At 42.5% G+C, this 19253-nt stretch overlaps 1 protein-coding gene across 2 annotated transcripts in view; it reads left to right on the top strand.

The window, feature by feature from the left end:
* The window catches only part of RGS12 (regulator of G protein signaling 12), a gene marked incomplete at its 3' end in the record, with an annotated part of 381119 nt that overhangs the window by 320189 nt on the left and 41677 nt on the right, over positions 1 to 19253 (top strand). For both annotated transcript variants that reach the window (XM_082256416.1, XM_082256415.1), the window contains 7 exons: positions 2902 to 3014; positions 7134 to 7322; positions 9485 to 9558; positions 13296 to 13422; positions 14526 to 14622; positions 14874 to 14941; positions 16930 to 17083. In XM_082256416.1, coding sequence (XP_082112542.1) covers positions 2902 to 3014; positions 7134 to 7322; positions 9485 to 9558; positions 13296 to 13422; positions 14526 to 14622; positions 14874 to 14941; positions 16930 to 17083 — 822 coding nt within the window. The remainder of the gene's footprint in view (positions 1 to 2901; positions 3015 to 7133; positions 7323 to 9484; positions 9559 to 13295; positions 13423 to 14525; positions 14623 to 14873; positions 14942 to 16929; positions 17084 to 19253) is intronic.

Raw genomic sequence — 19253 nt, 5'->3', positions numbered from 1 at the left:
AGGACTACGTCTGTCAATGAGCGACAGAGAAAAATTTATTTTTGTAAGATCTTACCGTAAAATCCTTTTCTCTTAGCTCATTGACAGACATAGTACCCGCCCCTCTATCATTGAGTTGGGTTGGGTTAAATTCTCTGACACTGCTTTGTGACAGAACTGATTTCCTGCAGCAGACAGGAAGAGGATATACCCTCTGGGACTGCCCCTAAGGTGTGGCCAGAACGTTTTCCTTCTGCCTAGTCCTACTCCTGTAGAGGGCAGCATAACCCAATTTGATATTAATCAAGAGGACTACGTCTGTCAATGAGCTAAGAGAAAAGGATTTTACGGTAAGATCTTACAAAAATCCATTTTTTGTACTTCTGGGACGGAGAATAAGAGAAATAGATATTTTAAATCTTCCCTGGGAGGTTCCAAGTAACCTTGGTCTGGTAAGCCTAGATCTAGCTTCTCCGGACCAGCAGACAATACCTCTTCGCTGGTTTCTGTAGACTTTTGTGAGCTTCAAGGAGATCCGCAAAATGTTTCTTATGGGGGTACCCAGAAAGAGGGGCAAAGTTTTTTTTTTTTTTTGCCAGGATTTTTAGGTCCTGAGTCTTCTTGTGCGGATTTAATTCCTGCAAAGGTTTAGGTGATATCCGAACTACACAAGATCCCTCCTATTCCTGTCCAGGAAATTGATTTACCTAGGTCTGATTTAATTCTAACCAGGATGGTCCTTCCTCTGGACAAATTTCAGGAACCACAGGCTGTGATTCACTGTTATTACAGTCGCTGGTTTTAATAGCTTTGCTCTTGAAAGCCAGGTACTGAGGGGTAGAGGTCTGTCTGGATCAGTGATCCCTACTATGGTAAAGGCGAGGAAGTAATCTTCCAGTAAGATATACCATCGTACGTGGAAAGCATACATTTCTTGGTGTGAGTCAGTTGGCGCTCATTCTCGATCCTTTTCTGTGGCTCGGATCTTAACCTTGCTTCAACTGGGCGTTGATCAGAAGTTGGCCTTGAGTACCATCAAGGACCAGGTGTCTGCCTTGGCAATCTTCTTTCAGCGACCTCTAGCCACACACTCTTTAGTTCGTACCTTCATTCAGGGGGTTTGACATGTAGCCCAACCTGTATGGTCTCTTTTGCCACCATGGGATTTAAATTTTAGTGCTTTCGGTTCTCCAGAAACCTCCATTTGAGAATATTTGGGAGATTCCCTTGTCTACGTTATCCATTAAAGGTCAGGTTCCACCTTTCCTTGTCACGGCGCATTCTACTCGGGCGCTGAGGCATCAACATCGCAAGTTTGCAAGGCGGCCACTTGGGATTTTTGAACTTACAGTAAAATACATTTCTTTGAGTTCATCGACGGACACAGCACCCACCCCTCTATGGAGTTCTGATACTTCTAATACTGCTTGCTGCTAAACTAATCACCTAGAGCAGAGAAGGGGGGCTATATACAAAGATAAGGACGGCCCATTGGTGTAGCCAGGTGTTGTTTTTTTTGCTCTGCCTAGTCCTACTCCTGGAGGCAATATAACACACTAGTTATGATTTATGGAGCGCTGTGTCCGTCGATGAACGAAATAGAAATAGATTTTACGGTAAGTACAAAAATCCAATTTTTCAGCCGTGCTTACTGTGAGAAGTAAGTTACCCTTTTGGCATTTTGGAGGTGTGGGCAATAACCTGATGAATAAAGAATGTAGAGGAGAATAGTGTCCCAAGTTGTCCAAAGCAACCAGAATTAATTTTTCTTAAGTGATTGTAAAGGAAAAAATTGTATTTAAAAAAAATAACATTATTTATACTGCATGCTCTTCTAGGTGCCAGTTCAGTGGTTTTGTACAGAGCAGCCCGATCCTCCTCTTCTTGTTTCCCCCGCCGGTGCTGAGGGCCCCCATAGAAAGCCACTTGCTTTGGGGGTGTTTATGCACACCCGTTCCTGAGCCAGCGGTCTGTGTTCATAGGGAGCACGGCTCTGCCCTGCTGGCTGTGATTGGCAGCAGCGGGAGCCATTGGCTCCTGCTGTTACATCTCAGCCAATCACTAGGCAGAGACCCATGAGAGTCTCAAGTCTTCTGCACATCACTGAATCAAGATTGGGCTTGGGTAAGTATTAGGGGGGAGCTGCACACTGAATGTTTGTTTTTTACTTACATGCATAGAATGCATAGGGGTTAAAAAAAAAAAAAAAAAAAAAAAAAAAAAACCTTCAGTCTTTACAACCACTGTAACTTATAAGTAGCGTTGACAAAAGGCATAAGCCTTCTGCAGCTCAAACGTTCTGGAAAGACAAGAACTTTTTGCTCACTGCTGGAGAAGCCTAAAATATTATTGCCTCCCTATCAGTTCTGGATAGGCAGTCTGAAGTATGGGGTAAAAAAGCTTTTTTGTGCATCAAGATCTTGATTGGTTGGTGCATTGTTTGTAAGGGCTTGTTCTTGCCCAGATGCCTCTGAAACGAGAGCCATTCTTCAATTTCTATGTGTTTACCCAGCGCTGTCTAACCATAAAGTGCCTAATATGTATCTCTATTCATTATTTTTGCAGAAATATACTATTTAAATCACAATACATAATACTTTTACAAAAATTAAGTGCAATCAGCGCAAAAAATGTGCATGAACAACAAGTCCTTTAAAGTGCCAGTATGTGCCAACAAGTGCCATTGTGCTCCCCTCCTTATGCTTCAATTTCTGCTAAAGGCCCAAAACTTCCTTGACAAAGGACAAAGTGTTTGAATTTTTCTAGTAAATAATAAGTTTCACTCTTCTTGTAAGTAGTACCATACTCTAGTCATAACTCACTGTGCAGAATTAGATATTTTTCCCAATGGAACTGATTTGCCATTAACCATCACAGTTTCAGAGTTCACAGCTGATGGTCTCCTCTTCATTTTCCTGGCAGACTCCACTTTTATCAACGGGGGTCCCGGCAGGAGGCGCGAGTCGCAAGGTTCTGTATCCTCTTCAGCAAGCCTTGAGATGATTAATTGTGGAAGTAATGGAAATGCTCTGGAGGTAAGGAGCAAGTTCTAACTGTAATTGTTTTACAAGACAGCAACTCTTATCGGACCACTTGACAAGGAACACTTTAAAAGCCTGGAGCTCACATTATGCATGCTTTAGCTAAATGATCGTATGGATTCTTGTGACCTTTGTAATCTAATTTTCATGTAATGTGCTTGTCTCACCTTGGAAAAAGATTTATTGTAATCCTATTAGAGGAATCCATTACTGACATCACAGTCTAACAAAGTGCCTGAAGAAAAGAAGCAATGTCGTCCATAGTAGCCAATCAATTTCCTCTCTTTTTTTCAGTGCAATATTTGATTATTTTTAATACTACAGTGTCAAGAAAAAGTATGTGAACCCTTTGGTACTAAGAGGTCTTTTTTTGGCCGCAATGACTTCAAAGAAGCACTTTCAATAACTCCTGATCAGACCTACACAATGTTCATTTGGAACTTGTGACCATTTCTCTTTACAAAACTGCTTCACTTCAAACACATTTGTAGAATGTCTGGTTCTCTTGAGGTCATTCCAACAGAATCTCTATGGGATTTAAGAGCAACTCCACAAAAATAGCAAATAATAAAAAAAAAGTTAAATAGCGTATACAATTGTGACATATGTCATATTGTAGGTGAATGTTATTAAAAATTACCTTTCCTTTTCAATCTGCAGCACTGGAATTTTCTGTAAAAACAATGCAATCTGGCTACCTGGAGGGGTTTTGTACACAGATGGTGTATATAACGCCCCCAGATATGCCATTTACTTTTTGTGTGATTGGGTTACTGCTTTTCCCAGAAGTCTGCACTAAGATACAAGTCAGATTTTGCGAATCCTCTGCAACAAAAATATCATTTTTGAGATACTCCCAAAGGTAAGCCATGTCTAAAGGGATGCAGCCCTTGCTGCTTTCCTCATTAGAACCCTACAGGTGCTGCAGCTGACCGTTCTAAAATCACCCCCAAACACAATCAGTTTGCACATGGACATAAACAGCTCTTTCTTTCAGAATAACAAAATGTATAAATCTGCAACAAAGTTCCACTGCTCTCCCAGAGGGGAATGTTGTTATTTTTTTTTTTTTTTTTCCTCAACAAGTTTAGTCATTCTTTGAGATCTGGGCTCCTCCAAAAGGCACATTTTCTTTTTCTGAAGCCAGCCTGTGGTGGAATTACTTTGCTTAGTGTCTTTGTCCTGCTGCATCACCCAACTACGACTGGTGGACAGCCGCCACTCCAACATTGTCCTGTAGGATATTTTGGTCAGCTTGGGAATTTATTTCACCCTCAATGATAACAAATAGTCCAGGCCCTGAGGCAGTGAAGCGAGCCCAATTATGATGTTCCTCCACCATACCACCATTGGAATGTTTTTTTGATGTTGGTAAGCTGAGCCCTTTTTGCACAATACATAGTGCTGAGTGTTCTTCTTGAACAACTCAACTTTTGTTTAATCAGTCCACGCAACATTCTCCCAGTAGCCTTTCAGTTTGCCAAGGTGCTCTTTGGCAAACTTCAGCGGTGCAGCAGTTATTTATTTTCTTTTAAGAGCAGCAACTTTCTTTCTTCCTCCGTGGTGTTCTGCCATGGACATCCTGACTGTTCAAAGACTTCCATATGGTAGACTCATGAACAGGGATTCTGCATTGGGTCTTGAGTTGTCTTGGCTGAGCGCCCACTTCTAGGAAAAGTAGCCACTGTACTTAACTTTTTCTATTCATAGACAGTTCCTTGACTGACTGGATGCCTAAAACACATTTATTTGTATCCCTTTCCAACCATATGCAGATCAACTACTCATGTGTACAGTGGGGGCAAAAAGTTATTTGATCCCCTGCAGATTTTGTAAGTTTGCCCACTTACAAAGAAATGAAGGGTCTACAATTTTTATCATAGGTGTATTTTAAATGATAGAGACAGAATATCAACCAAAAAAACACAATACAAATGTTATAAATTAAGTTGCAGTTCAGTGAGTAAAATAAGTATTTCATCCCTAAGCAAAACGTGACTTAGTACTTGATGGAGAAACCCTTGTTGGCAAGTACAAAAGTAAGACGTTTTTTGTAGTTAGTGACCAGGTTTGCACACATCTCAGGAGGGATGTTGGTCCACTCTTCTTTACAGATCTTCTCTAAATCCTTTAGGTTTCTTGGCTGTCGCATGGCAACTCAGTATTAGCTCCTTCCATAAATTCTCTATAGTATTGAGGTCTGGAGACTAGCTAGGCCACTCCATGACCCTAATGTGCTTCTTCTTGAGCCACTCGTTGCCTTGGCGGTATGTTTTGGGTCATTGTCATGCAGGAAGACCATCCATGACTCATTTTCAGTGCTCTGGCTGAGGTAAGAAACTTCTAATCCGAAAGTTTACAATACATGTCCCGGTCTATTGGCCTCTCAATGCGACAATGTCGGCCTGTATCTTTAGCAGAGAAACCCCGCCCCAAAGTATGTTTCCACCTCTGTGCTTGACTGTAGGGATGGTGTTCTTTGATTCATAGTCAGCATTTTTCTTCCTCCAAACACAGCGAGTCGAGTATTTGACAAAGAGCTCAATTTTTGTTTCATCTGGCCACAGCACTTTCTGACAATCCTTCTCTGAATCATTTAGATGTTCATTGGCAAACTTCATATGGGCCTGTACATGTGCCTTCTTGAGGAGCAGGTCCTTGCGGGCGCTGCAGGATTTCAATCCATGATGGCGTATTGTGTTACCAATGGTCTGTTTGGTGACTGTGGTCCCAACTGCCTTGAGATCATTCACAAGCTCCTCCCATGTAGTTCTGGGATGATCCCTCACTTTTCTCATGATCCTTACCCTATGAGGCAAAATCTTGCATGGAGCTCCAGTCCAAGGGCGATTTGATGATTATTTTGTATTTCTCACATTTGCAAATAATCGCTCCAACAGTTGTCTCCTCACCAAGGTTCTTGCTGATGGTCGTATGGTCCATTCCAGCCTTATGTAGTTCTACAATCTTGTCCCTGACATCTTTCGACAGCTCTTTGGTCTTGCACATGATGGTGAGGTTTGAATTGAAGAGAACGATTCTGTGGACAGGTGTCTTTTATACACACAACAAGTTGCTGTTAGAAGCACCTTCTTAAATTGACAGGACTAATCTGTGTACCACATGAGCACAAACTATAGCCAGTCTGTGGGAGCCAGAATTATTGTTAGTTGGTAGGGGATCAAATACTTATTTTACTCACTGAATTGCAACTCCATTTAGAACATATCTATTATGTTTTTTTTCTGGATTTTTGTTTGATTTTCTTTCTCTATCTTTTAAAATACACCTATGATAACAATTATAGACCTTTTTAAGTGGGCAAATGTACACAATCTGCAGAGGATCAAATACTTTCTCCACTTTACATAGAGAGCTCCTTTTTGGGAGGCATGGCTCACATCAGCTAATGCTTCTTATGAACCGCAATTTTAAAATGTTTGGGTGCCTTTTATCAACCAAAGTAGCTCTAAACCACACCTACCAATTAATTTAAATAATTGGATGCCATCTGTGCAAACTACTGACTCCAATAAAATGTTGTCAAAGTAATTAATCTATGGATTCACTTTGTTTTTCCTCCAACACTGTGAATGTTTAATAGGTGTATTCAGTAAAGACACGAGGTATAGGAATTGTTTGTGCATGTTCAGCTTAAGCACATTGAGGTTTGTCTATTGTTTTGACTTAGATCAGTGGTTCTCAATTCCGGTCCTCGGGACCCACCAACAGGCCAGGTTTGCAAGATAACTAAATTACATCACAGGTGATCTCATTTGCTGCTCAGTGATTGCAGTATTCTAGTCTGCATCCCCCAAGGTAATACTTAAAATCTGGCCTGTTAGTGGGTCCCGAGGACCGGAATTGAGAACCACTGACTTAGATAAGGATCAGGTCACATATTATGGCAAATTACGGCAGAAAAACAGTTAATTGTAAAGGGTTCACATCGTTTTTCTTGCCACTGTATTTCACAAAATAGTCGTCTGCACATCATGAACTTTGCATGTTTGCATGCTGTATTGCAGCCCTCACAGGAAACATTAAATCATGTAATGTTGTACTAGTTCTGCTGTCTGCTCTTTATCAGCTTTTTCTTTGTGTTCTCCAAAGTTTGAATCGTCCAGAGTGTCGTCTTCTGAGAAATCCCCTAAACACTGCTACATCGCTCTGCCAGATGGTTCCTCCTGTGCCATGGTTGTGAAGGCCGGTTTCTCCATTAAGGAAATCTTGAGTGGCCTGTGTGAGAAGCATGGTTTTAATATTGCTGCAGTGGATCTGTTTTTAGTTGGTGGAAACAAGGTAAGACCCTCTCTGCTAAGGTGGGCTCTACCTCTAAATGTTTTTTTATTACGTTGGTTAGAGCTATGCTTTTTGATCCTTCAGTCGGTCTGTGGGACAAGTGGCTGGATCTGCGCCAATCATCTTACCACCCACCCCCCACCATCACAAGCACGGTTTTGAGAGCTCACTTTTGAGGTTCTATTTTGGGTAAAAAGTGAACTCGTGCATATTCTTAACAAATATATTCGAGGCAATTTAAAGAAAGCCCTTAATGACCCCTGTAGCTGCAGGCACTGGGAAGCAATTCAGCCTTAAAAGTCACAAAAAGAGACAGCAATGGTTATAATTGGTATTGCAGCAGTTTGAACTCCTTTGCTCCCTCTGAGCGCAGGGATTTAGAAGTCTTTCAACCTAAAAACAAAGTTAGAATGCTCTGTTCTGATCCTTGAGGATGAATGCCTGCAAGCTACAGAGGGCTTTCTTTAAAGCTCATTCACTGCTAGAGGTTAAAGTTGGTTGTAAAGGTACGTTTTTTTTTAACTTTATTGCGATCTTCCCACTAAGGCAAAAAAACTTTTCCATGTCAGCCCCCCTGAAATACTTACCTGGGCCTGTTATTGATCCAGTGCTGTGCACATCTGCAGCAGCGCTATTCTTCTCTCACAGTAGGCTTTGCAGCAGTGGGATCCATTGGCTCCTGCTGCTGTCAACCAACTCCGGTGAGCAGAGCACTTGGGGCAGGGCTGAGCTGCACTGTGTGTCAATAGATACACAGTGCTGCTCAAGATCGAGCCTGCATGAGTGTCCCCATAGCAAGATGAGGTGATGAGGAGGAGCCAAGACAGCCAGCGGGGGACTACAGAAGAGGAGGATCAGGGCTGCTCTGTGCAAAGCAATTGCACAGAGCAGGTAAGTATGTTCATTTATTTTAGAGAAAAAAAATAAAAGAATTAAACCTATAGAATCACTTTGTTTTATGGTTAGAAATGGGTGGGCTAATGCAATTCCACTTGCTACCCCATCTAACTACGGTTGTGGGCCCTTTATTGCTTTCTCTCTCTCCTGTCAAAGCTCTTTAGCAATCCCTAAATAGCAGCTGTGAAATTTGTAAAAATTTGCTTTACCTCCTTTTACTTTCATCCCTCTTTTCCCATTAGCTGGCAGAGCAGTAGAGAGAAAAAAAAAAAAAACAATCTGATAAGGAGGTATTTTGTTGTTTGATCTTGGTAGATTAAAAACGCAGACTGGAAATCAGACTTCTGAAGATCAATTTTCACAGCTGCTCGATCACAAAGCCTAAAGCCTGGTACACTCTCCACTCCAGTTGGAGCCGCTGCTGGATCTCCCCCTGCTGAGCTGTTGTGTTCTGACAGGGGGGTGGCCCTCCTGCCAGAATGCTCCGATCAGCGCTTTCAGCCATTGGCTGAGCGCGCTGATCGGGAGCTGGTTGGCTGCTGGTTTTCCAGAATGCATATCCGACAGAAGCCGGCCAAACAGCTGGCTTCTGCTGGACCAGCTGGCTTCCACACGGGACAAATGTCGGCTGTTTTTTTTTATTGAGCAGACCAATGGCTTTAGCACGTTTGTACAGGGCTTTAAGGACAGGTTAAATATAGCAATGTCAAGGCCTTGTTTTATGGGTTAGATTATTGTTAATCTGTCGTGAAAGTAAAATGGAGGCTGCCACTACTAAACTCTCATTTTCAGAATGCTAGTTTCTGACTGGCATGCTGATGCTGTGTCTTTAAAGAGATTCTATTACCAGACCATTTATTTCCACTTCAATCCACCCATAAGATTATATCTTGACAACTTATTTGTGCATGTTTAACTGTAAAAGCCTGCCCTGTGTAGATCTCCAAAAGCCGTTAGGCTGCTGCTGGTTGTCGCCGTCTTAGATGTGATGGCAGCAAAATCAAATGTCACTCGAGTGACACTTTATAGTGTTCCCCTTCACTCCTTGCAGGTACCCCAATGGGGTGATGTCTGTCTGGAATAGAGGGTCACTTTAAACCCCTGGTGCTCAAGCTCAATACAGACATCTGCACACAGCACAAAGTGTTAAAGCTCCTGGCCCCCTCTGCTGACAAGTAGCAGTGTGTAGAATGTGCTTGGTCTCCCCCCCACAATGTGTAATTTATTGTGTGCCTCTGTTTATTTTGTCTTCACATGTAACTCAGCCGCTCGTTCTCAGCCAAGACAGCAGCATTCTCGAGTCCCGGGATCTAAGAATAGAAAGACGGACGTTATTTCGGTAGGAGAAACCAAATGAATCTACCAAATGTAACATTTTGGGCTGCTGGGAGGTTTTCCATTGCGGACCCTCCTGGCAGTAACGTTTCCTTTTCCAGTTTATTTAATAAATGTACTTCATCAGAGTCTGCTCTCCACAGTCTACCAAACTAACAATCTCTCTGGGGTTATTACAGCCATGGATCATTTCACGTCTACGCATGTTTTCCTGTGTATGGAATTGTGCAGCTAAAGCAATTTGAAAACAATGAGCTCCGTGAAAATGTTTTGCCATTTTTTAGTGTTCCTGTTTGTAAGGCCTGTGAGTAATTTAATTAAATGTCAGCTCAACATTTAAAATGGATGTATTGCCCCCCCCCCCCCAAATCATACTTACCTAGGTAGATGCAGCATCGGTCCCCCCCGGCGCCTCTATGCTGGGAAACGAGTGATCAAACCCCGCCAATCGCTCATTTCTGACAGTTCCACAAGCAGAGAGCTGCTAATTGCCAGTCATGGGCTCTCCACTCTGTCCCCTCCTCGCTCACGGGAGTGCTGGTCTGTGGAGGGGGCAGGGCTTCCAGCTCAGGCTCTCGGCGGCTCGCTGAGAGGCTGAGCCGGGTGTCAGTCCAGGCACCTCATGGATCCCTACTTCTATTGTCGTGATGACGTGATGCCTGGACTGACTTCTATGATGTCAGAGAGTGGACTTCAGCCCTGAAAATGGGCCACAGGAATGCAAAACGAATTGCACTTCTGTGATCCATAGGAGAATTACAGCCGAACGAGCTTTGGCTGTACATCTCCTTTAACCTCCTTAAGATGAGCTTTGATCAAATAGAAAGCTCAATATAAAACTGGCAACATGCATGTGCCTTTTGCTTGGGCTTTTCAAACTAGAGGCACTCATGCAAATGTATGCTTTACCCTGTTCCTTCAAGCCATGTGTGTGTGTGTGTGTATGTGTATGTATATATATATATATATATATATATATATATGTGTATGTGTGTGTGTATATATGTGTGTGTGTATATGTATGTGTGTGTGTATATATATATATATATATATATATATATATATATAGCTTTTGGGTGTGTGGGCTTTTTAACGCTGAGCGGCATGTTTGCATCCACAGGAAACGGCTTTTCTGTGCTGAGAGCATGCTCACTAAACTGGCAGCTCCCAATGCATACTTGTGATCAGGCACTTCTAATCACGTGACGGGCAATCATATCGGTGCAGGGCCGGAAAGTCAACCTCTACTTCTTGGCATTTAGATCCTGTTAAAGGGCTGGGGGCAGGGGCAAGGGGTTAAGAAGGAAAATCAAGCTTTAGCATTACCCTCCCAGCTTCTGTGCCTTATTGTTGGTCATTGAAGCCACCCATCACCTTAAAGTGGACCCCCTCATAAAACTGCTACCATTACTATGCTTACTATAGCAAAATAAAGAGTTTTTTAATTTTTTTTTTTTTTTTTGCCTCTGCTGATAGTATGTTGCCACAAGATATGGCTCTTCCCTTTCTACTTTGGTGCAGGCAATTTGAATAGCAGATGTCATCCTTGTCCAGCTGCTGCTTCTGTGTTTTCAGAGCCAGCTAACCATTGAGATCAGTGCCAGAAAAAAGTGTCAGTGATCAGTGTAGAAAAAAAAAAAATGAATGGGCTTTTTCCAGAGACGTCATGAGATCCCAGAAAAAAGTGCATTGATTTTTTTTTTTTCTACATAGATCTTGCAGTTTACCTAAAGATCTCCTTGGAAGGCACTGATCATGTAGCCTTCCTAGGGGACACCTTCCCTAGCCAAGTCATCAGTGCCTTATTCAACCAGGAAGTAGGGCTTTTAAAGTATAAACAGAATAAATGTTTGATTTCACAAGTTACTTGCACATGTATTGGGATTAGCATACAGAGGTGCATGCAATAGGAGTTCTTAGGCCTGTTTCACACAGGCATCAGCTTGTAAAAGATCAGTGTGAAGAGCAAGCTTTGACAAAGCGTTTACAGAGCTATTAGCAATCTTTGTTGAAGCGTTTAAAGTACCAATTCCAGTTTGAAAAATGTTAAACCCAGATCCTAATGTAGTACTGATGGCCACTTTAAACAAGCTGCTGGCAGGCTTCAGCACTTCTTGAAGCTTGTTGAAAGCCTGCTAGTAACTTGTTTAAAGTGGCAGTCAGCACTCCCATTCTGAACCATGTTAATCATTTACAAACTGGAGCTGAATACTTTTGAAAACTGCTAAAAAGCTTGATGAAAGCTCTGCCATTACTTAGTCAAAGCTTGCTGTTCATTCAGTTCTAAAACAAGCTGAAGCCTGTGTGAAACAGGCCTAAGTGTTTGGGGGGGGATAAAGGTTTGCTTTTGAAGTTAAAATATGCTTTGCCCATTCAGGGTAATGCAACAGGTTCACTTTAATGCATACCTCCAAAGACAAACATACCTTCCTTTAGCTCTCCACCACTTCTTTGAGCCACTGCAGGCTATGGACTACCCTGTGATGGCACTGGTTGGCTTAGTTTCGTCACATGCTCCTCCATACCTGGAAGTATAGGGTAAGGGTATGTCTTTTAGATTCTAATGCTCAACAAAGCAGGGCAGAGCGAAGGAAAGTTGAAAATCTACAGCTGGACCAGATGTAGCATATAGGTGGGTTGTGTGGGGGAAGGGGTGGGGTGATAATCAAGGTTTTTTTTTTCAGTGGGAACAGAGAGGAATGTAATTCCGGCACTTTCAACACCTAATGCATGTAACAGCAAGGGGTACTGGGGTATGCTGGAGGGTCTATTGATGCTGACAGGAATCTTTTTTTTTTTTTTTTTTTTTTTTTTTTTTTTTTTTTTTTTGTGTGGGGGTCTGTTGTTGTTGAGGAGGTCTATTTTTGCTGGGTATGGGGGGGGGTTTCAACTGTTGAGGGAGACGTCTATTGTTGTTGGCTGCTGGAAAATCTGTTGTTCTTGCAGGGGTGGATCTATTGTTGCAGGAGTGGTATTTTATAACTGCCAGTCCATTGTTGCTGGGGTGTATAATATAATGTTGTGTAGGGGGATCTATTGTTACTGGGGGGTGACTATTACTGGGGGGTGACTATTGCTGCTGCCTGCAGAGGATCTATTTTATGGCTCTAATTGTTAACAAATCCCGTACAAATTTTAGCACCACAAAATACTTGGTACTGTACTCTCTAAAAGGGACAGTACTGGGAGGTGGTGGAACCAAGGGACGGTGCCCAGGGGTGGGGTGACTCAGCCGTTGGACGTTCCTGCGCCTATTCTCTGAGAAAAAATTCCTGATAATAAAACTTTTACTCAGTACCTCTGTTGCTCTATTATACTTATACAGGCTCTTCAGATGTCCAGTATTTATAATTGTAATTGTATTGTGCAGACTTTGCTTGTTACCAAGCAGTAATAATGCTTCATCTGTAAAGCATTTTGTAAACTGCAATAAAGAGCTCTCTGCAAATTGCTGTCATCAAAATCTAAACATTCCTGGGCATTTCTATGATAACCTAAAGGTGTAATGTAATACAGTAGAGTAGATGATACATTTTTTTTTTTTTTTGTACTAGTGATGATTTTACTGCCCAATCTGTGACAAATTTGGCACCCAAGCTATTTGACTTTATTTAAAATAAATTGTGTCCTTAGCAGTGAAAGGATGGATATTGAGAGGTCAGAATCGGCTAAGCTGATGTTAAAGTAGAACTCTATCAAAACTTTCTTGGTCTAATGTTTTAAATGTTTATTTGCTTTTAGATTGGATCTTGTACCAATTAACCGATCAGTGGGATTGAAAGCCAAACCGACAAAGCCTGTGACTGAAGTCTTGCGTCCCGTTGTGGCTAAATATGGGCTGAACCTTAATGAACTTTATGCTCGACTTGTAAGTACATTTTCACTCCCAGTGATCCATGATAAATGCTTAGTGGCCCCCCCTCAGGCTAACCGAGTCTGAGTTGGATGCCACTGACTAGTGAAGGTGCAGGCTGGGGAAATGTTCATCCAGACCCAAAGCATGCTGTAAAAGTAGGAAGAGATAGCCCATAGCCCCACACATCGCCCAGACTGAGTGGTTAGCAGGTAAAAGCAGCCTCTGCTCAATTAATCCAAGCCGTGACCCCAACATGTTTCGATGAATCTAGCTGAGGACGCTTTTACCTGCTAACCACTCAGGCCACGCCAGGTGTGTGGCGACCGGGCTAGCTCTATTTCTACAGTGAATTTTCACATCCAGTTCTGCATTAAACAAAATGAGAAAGCAAAAAAATAAATAAAATGGTTTAGCCTCTTATCTAGGTTTATGTAATATATACTGTGTTCTGCATACAATGGAACTTAAAGGGAGAATACTTGGCTTCCTAACACTCCTTTGCTGGCGCCATCTTCTCCTGTGTGCCAGGTTTTGGCCATCTTCATTGGCCAATGCGGAATGATGTCACTGCTGAGCCTGCTCAGGATCTAGTCCTCCTGGCACACAGCATCGGCCCAGCCGCTGTAAGGTGAGCTGGGCATGCCCAGCTCCGTTTGCAGTCTGGTGATTGCTGTGAGCAGACAGGTAGGTATGTTTTATTGCAAAAGAGACATTGCATGTCATTCCAGTACTTTAGTTCGGCTTCTAGGGCCAGTTCACACCACATGCAGTCCAGTGGTTTTTTTTTTTTTTCTGCATCAAAAACGCATGGATAGTAGGTTGTATGGCTCAGTGTCATAGTTCACACCAGTGCGGTCAGTTGCAGTGCGTTCCAGTTCCAGAAATAAAGTAGAACATGCTGCATCTTTTTCTGGACTGTACTGGAATGTGGTAAAACACATCGAAAACACGCCAAAAACACAATTAAACTGGAACACCTCACAAAACGTTTGCAAAAAAAGCATTTGGCATCCGGACTGTTTCTTTGGTGTGAACTGGCCCCAAATATACACGAATTGTATTCCATATCCAGTACAAACAAATGGAATTAACTCTAGACTGTTCTGTCCCTTCAGAGTGGGGAGCAGGAGCCCCTAGACCTGGGTGTCCCTATATCCACCCTGGACGGCCAGAGAGTTGTATTAGAGGAAAAGGATGGTTCCAAACTTAAAGGTAGGTGACCTCTCTCTTACTCCCTTTACCTTTTTATATCTGGCAACTTGATATGATAGAGCCCCCAACTGATATTAGCTCTCTCTTAACCATGGGTCATTTGTGCCCAGATGTCCAGGTCACATTCCTAATGCATCAGTGCAAGTCAGATTTATCTGGTACTTCATATGACGATAGTATCATGTCTCATTGTGTTCATTTTCTCAGAACCTCATACTGTATATGGTGATATTTAATGTGTTTGATTGTAGACAAAGGAAAGACTCCTGTGATGAAGTCAAACCCTGCAATAGCCAACTCCAGGAACTTCACATCTACGGTAAGATAATGATCTGAAGCACAGGAACCGCCAGTGTTGCTTTTCCACCAATAGTTCTAGTTATCCTTGAAATCAGTTTTGTGGGACTTGGCTCGTCACAATGCGAGAGTCAGAAAATTTACTTAAAGCCTAAGGTTGGGTAAAAATTTTTTTTTAAAATTCAGCAAAGGTAGATATGTACCTTCTTTTACTCCGAAGTGACCCTTGTGCTGGTTTATGTTGTCATATTATAATTTCTTTGCCGTCCTGCCATACTCCGCAGCCGTAATCTTCTGGTGCTGCAGGGGTTAATGGAGCCAAGGGTTCTAATACAGGCACTCCTCAACCGTGCCAACTATGACTGCATTTTCTGCCCCCTCCTCCATTCATTGGAGCTGTAGTGCAATGGCAGGCTCCTGTAGACTTGTCAGTACAACTGTCTGCCCATACCTCACGTATGGGTAGGCGGTCACTGAAGTACAGGAAGACCAACGAGCTATAAAAACGCTCACCAGCGACCCTGCAGTTCAAGAACTACAAGCTACATAGGTTGAAAAAAGACACAAGTCCATCTGGTTCAACCAACAAAAAAACAATAAAGAAAACACAACCATACAATCCTATATCCTCGCAGTTGATCCAGAGGAAGGTGAAAATCCCCAGCAAAGCACGATCCAATTTGCTACAGCAGGGGAAAAAAATCCTTCCTGATCTCGCAAGAGGCAATCGGATGTTCCCTCGATCACAATGGCAGATGGTACTTCTATTCTATACATTCACAGGAAACTGTGGGTGGAGCCCTGAACGTCCGCTCTGTAATTGAGTTGTCAGATAAAAGGGGATCAGGCCAGTGTGTCCGCAGGTACTTTAGTAACATGCTACATGTACACCCTGAATATGGGTAACCTGTTACTAAAGGTGAACTTATCCTTTAACAATTAGGGAGCAGCATGGCAGGCACAGCAGACAGAAGTAAGGCTGCTCTAAGGTTTCTCCCTGGGGAGAAACAGTGTTTGGCCTGAAAAAAATCATCCCAGACAATTGGGCTTGAGCTTACAATTACCTTTAGAACAATCACCAATTCGTAAAATGTAATTTTTTTTTTTTTAAGAACTTTTTTTTTTTTTTTTTAAGGTCCTGTACACACTGGCGTTTTAAAAGCTGCAGTTTGGGGCATGTTTTTAACTCTCCTCAAACTCCTAGTAACGCAGTCTGCAGTAATACTATGGGCAGCACACGGGTTGATATGCTAAAACTGAAGAGTGTAAAATCTGGTGCAGCTCTGTATAGGAACATTCAATAAGGCAGTATGCAGTATTCCCTAATTAACCAACTAAGTATCCCTATTCCCTGGGCTTTTTTTCTCAGAGTAGGTGCAGGTATCCCCACCCCCCCTTCTGAGTCACCCCTTTTCTCTGCCCCCTACCTTCCTCTGAGTAACATCCCCTAGTCCCCCCCACCCACCTCCCAGTATAACCTCTTTTGGAAAATACAGAACCACATAATTTAATAACAAGGAAAACGGTAAAATAGAGGATTTCCTGTAGCCAGCAGCAATAGATCTCCCTCAGCAACATTAAATCCCTCCCAAGCAACAATAGACCCCCCTCAAAAACAATACCTCCCCCAAACAAATTAGATCCACTTTAGCAACAATAGATCTCCCAGCAGCCAGCATCATTAGTCTCCTCCCTCAAAAGTAGATCCCTCCCAGCAACAATAGTCCCCCTGCAACAATAGATCCCCATTCAGAGATCAGATAACCCAACAGCCAGCAACAATAGACCCTCCAGCACACCCCAGCATCACTTGACATTGCATACAGTCAGTGCCAGAACTGCATTCCCGCTGAAAAAAGGCCCTTCCTTTTCTCGATCTTACTGGTTGCAATGGTTTACTTCACTTCACATTTAATTGGTGTGCTTTGCCTTATTCCGTAAACCTAGCATTGCTGGCATAGACTATGTGAGATTGAAATAAATGTAGATCCTTTGTCTGTGTTCTTACAGGTAGAAGATCGGCCTCTTGTAAAGTCTTCCTCCATTAGACTGAGAGGGGAATTTGGGAAAGGCGTGAGAGATTTTCGACTACAGAAAAAAGATGAAGCAGTGCTGAGAGTGGGCAGAAAAAAGCAGCATAAAATTAATCTGGATGAAGCGGAAGGTAAATAGTGCTGCATTACTTTACAGGCATATGTAGTCGGGTAGAATGCTGTAAAAGTGGCAGTTAGAGAATATAGGCAGTGTCACAATGGGGTGGTCCCCTAGTAGAACACTGTCAGAAAATGCCTGTCCCGCAGCAAAGTGCCTGCATTGTGCCCACTCACTGTGAATACTGCCAATTCCACATAGAGGCCATGGGATGTGTGGGGATGGTTCTCTGGGTGGTTCCCTATACTGTGCAGGAGGGTGCTTGGAGCTTGTATCTGCAGATATTCATCATTCAAAGAGGCTAAGGTGAGAACTGAGTATGACCGGTATTCATGTTTTAGGAGAAGGATGAGAGTACTGATCAGCCCATGGTAAGACAAGGATTCTTAGTTCAGTGATGTGAATGGAAAGAGGGGAGGAAAGCGATTTAGGGCTCATGCACCCTGCAGCTCAAAGAAATGGCTCCTACAGGCTTTTGAGTTCTCATTTTATTTCTGCCTGGAAACTCCCCTCCATGTTAGGCAATGTGTCCATGCACACTATGGCTTTTCACGATTTTACAGGCAGAAGAAACCCACCAAACTTTCGTTTTTGACATGCGATTTCGAGCATTAAAAAACGTGTAAAAAATCGTGAAAGAGCTCAAAGAAGCTCGAAAATGCACAAAAAATAAATGAAATAAGCTGAGTAGAGGGTTTTAAAAAAAAAAAAAAACGCTTATGCTCAAAAAAGCTCAAAGAAGCTCGAAAAAAAAAAAAATAAAAAGCACAAGCTTTATGGCAGAGAAATAAAAACTCAAAATGCCTGTAAAAGCAGCTTTTTTTTTTTCGCTTACAGGCATTTATCATAGAGCTTTTATACGTTTAAAGCTTTAAGAAGCTTGTGCTTTTTTGTGCCCTTTGCACCTTTTTATTGAGCTTCTTTCAGCTTTTTTAAGCATAAGCATTTATTTTCACAAACCTTTCGCTCAGCTAATTTTTCCTATTTTTTTGTACATTTTCGAGTCCCTTGTAGCTTTTTCATGCTTTTTTTGGGCACTTAGGCGTCTTTTCTGCTTGAAAGCGCCTCTCAGCGTGTTCAGTGGGGTTTTCTGCCAGTAAACTCCTGAAAAAGCCATAGTGTGCATTGACACATTGGCTAACATGGAGGGGAGTTTCCAGGCAGAAAAAAATTGAGCTCAAAAGCCTGTAGTTCAGCTTCTTTAATATGCAGTGTGCATGAGCTCTAAGGCCTCATGCACACTGAAGAAAAATACACCAGTAATGTTAGCTGTAAAAAGCTGTAGCTGGTAAATTAGTTTTGCAGCATCGTTTTTTAGCAAAACTGTACTCCCGCAAAAGCTTATGGCTCAAAAACGCTGAATAGCTGTGTTTTTCACCATTTTTGTGCAGTTTTCAGAGTGAGCGTTTTTTTACAGCTGAAAAACTCCTCTTAAAACCCACTTGTCCTGGGCTTTTTTCCAGCCTGAAAACGCCCCAGCCAAAAATCGCTAACAGCCTATGTGTGCATTGCTGGGGAATTTACTGGCTGAAGAAAAAACATCCGAAGTCAAAAATGGCCGCTGTAGAATCGTCCAATGTCCAATGTGCATAAAGCATAGTTGAATTGTAAGATCCTGCCTTCTGTACTACGAAGGGTTTACACCGATCAGCCATAACATTATGACCACCAACCATACCATGACCACACAAACCTAATAAGTAGGTCCCCCTTTTGCCCCCAAAACAGTCCTGTCCCATTGAGGCATGGACTCCACTAGACCCCTGAAGGTATGATGTGGTATCTGGCACCAAGCCATCAATAAGCACATCCTTTTAAGTCCTCTATATTGTTTTTTTTTTTTCAAGCACATCCAACAGGTGCTCAATTGGATTGAGATCTGGAGAATTCAACACCTTCCATTGCTCCATGGTCCAGTTCTGATGCTCAGGAGCCCATTGTAGGTGCTTTTGGCTGTGGACAGAATGGGCACGCGACCGGTCCGCAGCTATGCAGTCCCATAAACAAACTGTGATGCACTGCATGTTCTGACACCCTTCTATCGGAACCAGCATAAACCTTTTCAGCAATTTGAACAACAGTATCTCTTCTATTTAATCGGACTACTGGGGCAAGCCTTTGCTCCCAATGTACATCAATGTGCCCTGGCCACCCATGACCCCTTCACTGGTTTGCTGGTTTTC

This window comes from Pelophylax lessonae (genome assembly GCF_965119305.1).
Source record: "Pelophylax lessonae genome assembly, chromosome: 1".
In the NCBI taxonomy this organism is placed as follows: domain Eukaryota; kingdom Metazoa; phylum Chordata; class Amphibia; order Anura; family Ranidae; genus Pelophylax; species Pelophylax lessonae.
Note: the sequence above shows the minus strand (reverse complement) of the source record. Positions and strands in the feature narration are given on the sequence as shown.